General features: G+C 37.3%; 1 protein-coding gene across 2 annotated transcripts; it reads right to left on the bottom strand.

The window, feature by feature from the left end:
* Positions 1–189: 189 nt before the first annotated feature.
* Positions 190–8,793, bottom strand: LOC135683586 (uncharacterized). 2 transcript variants are annotated; one of them, XM_065198886.2, is made up of 7 exons: positions 8,509–8,793; positions 6,716–6,782; positions 5,489–5,538; positions 3,310–3,340; positions 2,310–3,041; positions 1,847–2,049; positions 190–744 (listed from the first exon to the last, which is right to left on the bottom strand). In XM_065198886.2, exons 1-7 carry the CDS (start codon positions 8,584–8,586, stop codon positions 487–489), a joined length of 1,419 nt encoding a protein of 472 aa, XP_065054958.2. In that variant the 5' UTR covers positions 8,587–8,793; the 3' UTR covers positions 190–486. The 2 variants fall into 2 exon arrangements, with proteins under 2 accessions (XP_065054958.2, XP_065054957.2); XM_065198885.2 differs by having other exon boundaries at positions 2,304–3,041; positions 8,509–8,791.
* Between the last annotated feature and the right edge of the window lie 1,449 nt (positions 8,794–10,242).

Raw genomic sequence — 10,242 nt, 5'->3', positions numbered from 1 at the left:
GATCTTGCTGGCTTCTGGACAAAACATATTTGTTCAAGAAAAGCGATTCAAGAAATGCTTGCCGTTTTATCGCATACATTATTGAATGATCTTTCTTCTATGAGTCTATCTTACATATACATGAACAAAATTACAATCATAACGCGAGGTTAAAAAATGAAAACAATCCAATACAGACATTACAGTAGATATTTGCATGGTTCGTTTTTATATGTTTCTATTTTTCCAGCAAAAGGAACAGCTCTAACTGACCGACAACATATATAAACCAAGCACATGATTCCTTTTGGCTATTCGACAAACGGTTTCGCTGAAATTCATGGCCTCCATTTCATGAACAAGCAGACTAAATAACCAATCTACAATGGGAGGATTGCATCAATGAAACATTACCCCGCAATTAGTTTTCTTTGAGGGTACAGCTAGAAAGCCTTGAGCAACTGTGCTGCTGTTAACCTGTTAAAACGAGGTCGACCTCGTTATCAGCTAAGGCTGCTCGGTGTGGCCAAAGCCAAGTCCAATTCCCGTTACACCCCCAGCACCTCGAGATAACTGAAATGCTCTCGACTTTTCGTATTCCCTTTCAAGTTCTTCCATAGCTTTTCTGCTCTTTTCAACCTTGTCACTCGATTCGATCCCTGCTGCATTTTTTATTCCCATCAGCTGCCTAAACTTTGTGTCTGTGGCTTCATCTGTAAACGTCTGCTGTCCCCAAACTGCGGACCCAGTGCCCGTTGTTGACTCCTAGAAGAATGTTTTGATTCGTTAGTTGAATGGAATGAAAAGACTTCATGCAGAGTGGTTACCCTGACTATGTCGAGATAATGCTTCACAAATATCATATAAAGGGTCCATATAAAACTTGTCTATGTCGTAGAACACATGCCGACTAGACCGTTGACGCTCTTTAAGCTGGAATTTCCAGAACAGCTATATGTCGTTGATTATCTTCTCATAATCCCGAGCAAGCCTGCACCTATACGAGGGAGCAAACGTAAGAACAAGGGGTTCGTCTTGTCAAACAAGAGCCACACATTTCACATTCTTCTGAGCAGATTGTAACCATCAATATCCTTGTTAAATTTTTTGCTACAAATCTTTTAGAGTTTCTTATTCATTCATTCTGAAAAAACTAGATAATGCTACTTAAATTTTTCCCAACAAATATTTATCGTGGTTCCCATTCATAAAGCGTACAGTTTTATGGCTTTATACAGTGTGTTTTCGAATCAATTTACCTAGAAAGAACAGAACCTTTATGACGTGTAAAATACGTCCTAATTACATATCGCGGGTTTCTAACTCAAAAAGAAGTCACCACCTACATTCTTCACAGTAGATTCCTAGCTATAGTTTTTGCAGATGCAAAAAGAATGCTTAATGAGCGCTGTTCCTGACTTAGTGCTTCTAAAATAAGATATGTGGCTGTGCACACTAATAGGATTTCGTACCCACTGTATGGGAAGATTTCTTAACTCAAAGGACCTGAAAACAAACAAATATTGTCTAAATTGCTGTTTCTATTTCCATAGCCATGTTAATTTAGTCTTAAGCTCGAAGCGGACAATCCTAGTACGCCGCTGATTAAAATGACACCATAATTATGGAAACTACGTATATCACCTGCAATCAAAAATGCTTTTGCTTCACAGGAGAATGCAGTCGCTTGCAGTTGCTAACAACTCACAAGCAAGAAGAAAATTCGTATTCCAACGACACATGTTTCAATTTGCCAGCCAAAAGTCATTTGGTGATAGTGAAACCTCACCATCACTTGTCAGTTCCTCACTAATTCTCCAAATCATAGCGCCGTTCTTATTTACTTATCAAACCAAAAAAGGCCTACCTCTTTCTTCTTTGAGCTCCAAAGAAGTTTTCTTTTCTCCTGCTGGGCTTTAAACTGATGTACATTTATCATGGCTGGATTCAAATAGCTTGGCAAGTTCATGTTCTTGGCGTCTTCCACAGCTTTTGTCTTCACTCTTTGCATGTGAGCGTACAGCTTTGCCTCCACTTCCTCGGTTGATAGTGGTCCCTTGGCATCTTTTCCTGAAACACAAAACTATCTCTAATAACACCCACAAGGCAGCTCATTCCTCAAAGGCTGACGGGAAACAGGCTTTATGCAAGGGAAGCCTCGTATCTTGTCTTTGGCAACATCTTCAAAATCTTTGTAAAAACGCACATCTAGCATTCAGAGTTGAAAAGAAAATCACGAGCACAAGATACTGAGACAAAACGAACACTTTTTATCACCCACAAAATAAGTTTTATCAAAAAGAAAAGCTCAAGAACTGTCTCACCTTTACCTGGCGGTGGTAATACTGCCCTGCATATACCCTTTCCACTTTCATATCTTCCTCTTGGTGGTGGACTTCGGCTATTGCTTCGCTCTGATTTCCTTCTCCTAGGACTATAACTAGATCTGCTTGCCCGATCCCTGCCATGACTCCCACTTCGGCTCCTCCTTCTTCGCCTGTCTGGTGACCTCTTGCGGTCAGGTGATCTCTTTCTATGTGGGCTTCTCCTTCGGTCAGGACTTCTCCTTCGGTCAGGACTTCTCCTTCGGTCAGAACTCCTCCTTTGGTCAGGACTCCTCCTTCGGTCAGGACTCCTCCTTTGGTCAGGACTCCTCCTTCGGTCAGGACTTCTTCTTCGGTCTGGACTTTTTCTACGGTCTGGAGTTCTTCTTCGGTCTGAGCTTCTTCTTCCTTCAGGACTCCACTTCTTGTCCGGGCTCTTTCTTCTGTCTGGGCTTCTTCTATGCTCTGGGCTTCTCCTATGATTTGGGCTTCTTTTGTGGTCTGGACTCCTTCGTCTTTCCGGACTTCTCCTCCTTCCAGGGCTTCCTCTTTTTTCAGGGCTGCTATGTTTACCTTCGCTTCTTTTCCTTTTATACTCACCTTTGCTTGGATGTATATCCTCATAACTTTTACTTCTAGAGCGGGATCGTCCCCTGTATTTCCTTTCTCGGTCCTTTGAAACTCTTTGGTCCTCCTCCCCTGATGAACCGGTCCTCTTTCTTCCATCAGAGTCGCCATCTGTCAAAATTCATGTCATACTTTGCCATACACATGAAGAGCAATTAGTAATCAACCGTAATTTTTCGATAAAAAACTGATAAAGTTTAAGGGCACATCACACACAGATTCAGTTACGGTTAAAAAATATAAAGGTTCATATGCACCAATAAAAAGAATAATGCAAAGTGGAAAAAATAGATATTTTCGAGCGAAATCCAACTTTTTGTCTCATGTTCTTGAAAGCTTATAGCGGATATGAACAAACAAAGACTTGTAGATAGCTTACCTATCTCCTTTCGTGAAGATGAATGTTCATCCTGCGAAAAAAACGAAGCATTAAAAGGCTGTCTCAATCTTACAAGTTGTTAAACTTGCCACAAAATGAGTTTCTGCTTTCAAATCACAAGAACATAACAGCTAGCAAAGAACTGTTTTGATTTAATGATGTATATAATCTTCATTGAATTTCTTAGTATACAATTTATGATCAGTTTCAATGCAAGCAAACACATGCCATTGCTAGTTAATAATATTTATCAATGGAGATATACAGTTACAAGTGGATCTACATATCCAAACTGGTCAGAAGGAAAGGCAGAGGAACTTTAATGTTTCATGAACAATTCAAGGAGTACTGCCCAGAAAATGTTTCATTCTTTAAAGTTAATTAAACTGAGCTGTGATAAAGGCTCTTTATTTGGTGGATTGATGTTAGCTCAGTATTTTATACCTATATCAACCTTGATGGGTGTTTTTGGTATATGTAAGTTAGTCTCTTTAATTCTGTCACAGGTAAGATACATTATTGATCAGTTAGTTATTTGTCAAATTGGGTATAAACGATTAGTTCCAAAATCAATAATAATGTATTTTTGCAAAAACGATTGAAAAGAGAATTCCTTTAAGCACTACCATCCCTATAGCCTAAGTCGTAGACCCCCCCCCCCCCCCCCCCCTTCCAAACGAATATAGGGTCTACGAATTAATGAGGCAAAGCTTGCTACAGGCCGTTATTAATTCATGCACAAATATTTTTAATAATTGATTATTCCCAGACCCCATTGAGCTCTCTTTGTCAAGCTCAATGAGGTGTTAATTGAACCATAGTCAATTGAAAGGCCTCCTTTCTATTGACTATGAATGAGTGCTCTCACATGAATTAAGAAGTTCCAAAATTTGAGAGAACGGCCTGTAGAAAGCTTTGCCTCATTAATTCGTGGGTCTACGGTGTAGGTCTAAATGCAGTGAGACTGAAATTTTTGGAAAAATGCTTATTTGTTAGTAAATTCAGATTTTGTTTTTGAACCCTGAACCAACAAAATGGCATCAAGGGTACAAAACCAATCACATTGCCCAATTGTACCAGCATTCCTTCTATGTAAAAAAGTTCCTGGTTGTTGTAAGGCATCAAAGTATAAGGTGGAAAGCTTGATCAGTCATAACAATACATTTAATATACTGTCTCCCAAATCATACCAAAATATCTAAGATCTCTTTGAAGAAATGAATTTAATTTCAAACTTCCTGAACTAGTTATAACAAAACCAAATACCTTTTTCAATGCATTAAATGTATGGTTTTACATCACAAGGTGCAATGAAAATTTAAGTGTAAATCTTCAGTAAACAACAGCTTTATGAAACGCTTGGCTAATTCAATCTTCATCACTATCCAGGCTTGATTTATGAAAAGTTGCACAGCCTGTTTTCCCAAAGCTTTTCATCAACTCAGTAACTTAATACCATACTAGGTAAAAACTGGTACAACATGTATCCATACCAGTCTTGATAATAAATTAGGTTAGGCAATTCCATAATACACACCTTATTATTTCTGTTACTTACCTACAGGCTGCATCAACATGATGTCAACTTCATGGATGACTCTTGGTATGACTGACATAATTATACCACAAAACAAAGTTAATACCATCAAACTTAAGCTGTATAGTCTTAATGACAGGTAGTCCTTAACATGTTGTAGTTTTAATGATAGTCACTTTGAGGTAAAACAATTTACACAGCTCACACACACACGCACTGATTGGCAAGCTAAAACTGCCAAAAAACATATTTGCAGCTTAAAAAAGCATCTGCCAGATACCATTTTCTAATGGCCAACTATTGCATGATAATATAAATAAATTGAATTTCACGGTAAACAAAACTTCAAATTTTATATAAAATAACATCTACATTACAAAAAGGTGTCTTGCAAGAAGTAGAAGAAGAAGAAGAAGAAGAAGAAGAAGAGGAAGTAGAAGAAGGAGAAGAAGAAGAAGAAGAAGGAGAAGAAGATAAAAAAGGAGGAGAAGAAGGAGAAGAGGAAGAAGAATCTAGAAAAATTTCAAACAGGCCCGAGATATAAATTTTTACCCAACAAACAATAAAGAAATTTCAAAACCACAATGAATATAGCAAACTGGAAAATGCATTAAAGCAATTAACAAGGAACAAAAAACTCACTTCTTTCACATATTTTCTTTTTTTTGAATCTACAACTGACTGGCTTTGGTCTATAAAAAACCAAGAATGCTAACTGTTATTAACATATTTGACCGCAAGAACAGAGAAATATAAGTGAAAAGTAAATTCATAATGAATAACAATGTACAGCTCTGCCTTTACAGTTTCAGCACAGTATAAATAACAGTATATATTACAATAGACAGAATGAATTGAAAAATCAGGCCTTTCATTTCATGGGGGATTAGTGCCCTTATCCTAGCCAATACCCTCACCGGATTATTAGAGCAAGCTGTTGGCTGTCCTGGCAAAAACACATTTCTTTCCACACAAGAGACAGGAAAGCTGAATTCACACTTGATGTCGCACATCAGGACGCAGACCAAATTTGGATAGCTTTCCCTGTATTTAAATGCACGCAGAGTTTTTTCAGCCACGTAAATTTATCAGTGGCGCTTAAGAACAATAGAAAACTCAGGGAATAATAAAAACCAGAAATGTAAACAAGGAGCTTCTGAAATGGAAAATTATAAAACAGTTTTGCTTGTACGATTAGTGAGTCTCTCTGATTAAAGTATCAGGAAGCTAAATTCAGAAAACCAATCACGTTTATTGGTTCATGACAAGTAACATTTTCAGAAGGTTAGTTCCTATAAGTCACAGATTCCTAAATGAGAGATGAATTGGCTAATTTTAGGAAAACAAAGCATTATTGTTTCATTATTCGTGTGAATCAAACAGTTTGTTTAAAATTTCGCATAATAACATATTTAAAAAGACAGAAGTTAGGCAATCTTAAACAGATGGAGGATTTTCTTTCACAAACATCATTAGGTGGGTAAACGCCTTTATAAGCTCATTTTGGCTTGCATTTCATATCCCTTGTGACAATTTCTAAACAGAAAGGCCTAAATTAATTATGTAAGTGACTTCAGTAATGGACCACTATCTTGAAAGGTTGCTAAGGCTGTTATTGCTGTAAGCTAACATATCAAATTCTTCCAATGGTGTGAAAAGAAAATAGAAATTACAGAATTTAGTAGAGCAGAATACTTAGGCTGTTGCAAAATTGGTGAATTCAATATGAGAACTTGATCAACAGGGAAGGTAACTGAAAGAGAACAAGCCTGATTTAAAGGAAATCTAGCAGTTATCTGCATTGCAACAAGCAAACTCTTTTAAAAGATCATCTCCTTTACAAAACTACGGATATAATGAGGGACTTACCAAATTCTCTATAATTTTGGTGGCTATCATTGTCATCTTCATCCTTAATTCCTTTTCTGGATTTTGCCTAAAAATCAAGCATAATCAAATATATATATATATCAAATTTACTTCAAATAGAGAAACAAATATTTAGATGAGAATAATCGGCTAGAACCATGTGCTTAAGTAGAACAGGTTTCGATCCACAACTGGGTATATATATTTTCTAGCGTAGAGTTTTGATCTATGTTCTGAGGTTTTAAACTCAGACGAAAAGCTTTAGGTTACTGAATGTTTGCTTTTTTCAAAGCCATTTTCAAGTTTTGTACCACCAAAAGATTGTTAGAACAGGTCTGGCCACATTTTCTGGAACACATTCAGAGCCAGCTTTCTCTTAATTCAATCTTAATATTTTGGTATTTCAAAGCAGATAACTATATTTAATTGCTTCTTGTGGATTGTCATTTTCCTACTATTTTTGTTAAATTCTTTTTTGCTAGATTTATAGATTTCATTTGATGGCTTTACCCAGTGTCTCTTTCTTCCAGGTCCATGAGGACATCAATAAAAACTATTATTTTTATCAACATACCTCTATTTTGGCAAAATCTACTTGTTTTCGCTGAGAAAAAACTCCAGGTCTTGAAAGTTTTGGGTATACAAGTCTGACATCATTGAAAGAAGCTATTGCAACTATGTTCTCCAAGTTGATGTCTTAGGGGCATCATTACCAGCTCAGACATTTTCCATTGTGCTAAGGTTGGGGTTTTGAATAGGAAAAAGGAGGACACCTATCTTATGGATAGGCACGAACATTTTGGAATAAGTTGCCTTAAAGCAAAATTTCTTGTCATGCTAGAAAATGACTTTCTCTCTTTCCTTTCTATGTAATCATTCCACCAGATAAGCATTGCATTATGACATATTGCATTATTCCCAGGGTGCATTATTCCCATGTACTTGGGCCCAAAGATCTTCGGCGCACACCTAGGTTTTTTTGGCATTCGGCGTGCAAACCAATAAAAAAATTGTTGGCGTACTTAAAATTTTCGTTTATTGGCATGCTAAACATGAAGCCATGTACAGAGTTAACGTAAAATAAAGACTCATACACCACAGTTGTCTTTAATAATCAGTTTTCTTTGTCTGGCGCAACAATGTTTATTGTTTTACTAACTACCTCTATATTTTCTGCGTACCTAAACAAATGCCCTGGTGGACCTGCAGCGTACAGTTGACATGGAATGCACCCTGGCATTATTCAGGTTGTCTTGTGAAATTTCTGTACCAACCTGTTCCAAAAAGCAAGTTTACCAGCCACTTAGTCTCAACTGAAGCCCAAACCCCAAAACATAACAGGCATTGGATTTGGGAATTTCAGGGCTAAAAACTTTGGATTATCGTTTTTTCCCATTGTTCTCCAAACTTCCATCATATTGGCATCATTTTTAGAAACAATGCTCCAAATTTTTCTTGTTGAAAGACCTTCAAATTTTTTAGATTTTAATGACAGAAATCTGGGGGATTGTTGGATCTTCCATTTCTGTTTTAGTACTTCCCTGTTCGAAAATCGTAAAAGAAGCCTTCAGCCCACCATCATACCTTCCGTTTCAGTTAAAAACAGGACTGAAAATTCATTAAATGTTCAACTGAACATACAGGATCTTTAATTTGAAACAAAACAACTGCTCAAGCTCCACCTTTATCAAAATTGCAAAAACCCGCCATAGGAACCATTCACTTGATATAATACTTGATTTTTACACTATAGGCAACAGTTGGTGCTTAAAAAATTGAATATAGACAATTACCGTGGTGAGAAGGGGCGGCTTTACTCCACTCGACTCGCTGTCCGATTCTGAAGAATAGGCCCCTTGGAGTGTGTCCATGTCCAATAGCTAGAACGGGCTAAATGCTGCTCTAACGCACCTAGAGTCCTCTTCTTTTTCTAGTTGTAAACAGCAACACTCAATTGAAAAGGGCTTCGATTTATAACACCAAACTACAGTAGTTTTTCGAAGGTATATTTTTGTAGCTCTAAACCACACAGATCTTCTAAAACATTTTACGTCAAGCGCAAGGTATGGTGGGATGGGAAATGTGGCAAGGAGGCACAGAGGACGGCCAAGGGATCTGGAAACCAACTTTCTCCCATTATAGGAAGTTGTTTAGTTTCCATACTGCTCGACCTGATGACGTAATTAGTTTGCCCTAACCCTAACCCTGACCATAAACCTAAACCTAACCCTAACACTAACCCTAACTCTTTACTTGAAATAATTAATCGTGCTAATTTATGACTATTTATCATGCTTATTTATGACTATCAGGTCGAGCAATATGGAAACTAGACGAGGGTCTGTGTAACAGAGAGCAAAATCGCGTACGAGAATTGATTTGAAACGTTTGCATAATTATCACAGGTCTGTGTAATCATGCAAGAAGAATTGATTTGGCAAGCAATCGACTTGCTTTGAGTAGACATTTGGCTTTGCATGGTTGAAGATAGCTATTTACTAATTTGGCTTGAATGTAAAGTAAAGAATTATTTTTGGGGACAAGGTCTGGTGGATTCGATAACGAAAAGCATGACTTTCGGAGTAGCGATAAGAAGTGGAAACCGAAAATTAAAAAAGACGCTTTGCCTTCAAGCCGTAGAAAATGGTTCTGATATTTTTGAATTGGGGGGTTATTCAGGGTTGGCTTAAACGATGGAAGCTTGTAAAATTATAGTAGACATCAAGAAAACATTGTTAAGAGACCTAGTATGATTTAGTAGGAATTTATTTATGAACATTTAATTAATTAGTGCCAAAAGTGTAAATTTTTGTAGTAATTCAATAAAGCGCCTTTCGGGAAGCACCTTTCTTGCCCCTAAACAAAAGATATAAGGGGAGTTTATATCTTGATACTGTTAAAGCTATATCGATAAAAATATTCTTTTTTCCACTTCGTTTAACTCACTTTCTCCCTCTTTCTCAAAATTTCGCTCATCTTCCAACCACTTACTTTTGTGCTTGGCTCTGTCCAAAAAAAAATCTGCCCTGTTTGCTTCCAGAACTTCTTTTTTCAGTTCGTCCTTTCACCAATATTCAAAGAGGTTAGCTAAGGGACCAGTCATTACTAGTGATGGGGACTGGGGCTGAAGATATCTATGGAAGAATGCAGTTATTTTCTCTCCCCCCCCTAAAATCAATACAGCTATAATGTTGCCCCCTAAATCTAAGCATAATTTCTCATACACACACACAATATCGAAAAACAGCACATTTTCTGTCAAAATATAAAGTTTACTGTGATTAAGAAATGATGCCATGATACCCTCATTCAGTATGTCATAGCACAGAGAGAATTGAGGTGGGAACTACAGCAGAAAACCGTTCAGATTGATGCACGAGGCTCAGTTTTCAGAGCCATAATATGAGAACTGGCAGAATGAAAAAAGTATGCAGGGGATCATGGGCAGCTTTCAGTGAAAGACCAGTTACCAGCTGAAACTTCTCTGGAGTTCCTTGAAAATGTATTGAGCAAAATCGAGATCTTCA

This window comes from Rhopilema esculentum, chromosome 7 (assembly GCF_057945365.1).
Source record: "Rhopilema esculentum isolate cy_ngs chromosome 7, ASM5794536v1, whole genome shotgun sequence".
Taxonomy (NCBI): domain Eukaryota; kingdom Metazoa; phylum Cnidaria; class Scyphozoa; order Rhizostomeae; family Rhizostomatidae; genus Rhopilema; species Rhopilema esculentum.
This window is presented reverse-complemented; position numbering and strand designations above follow the sequence as displayed.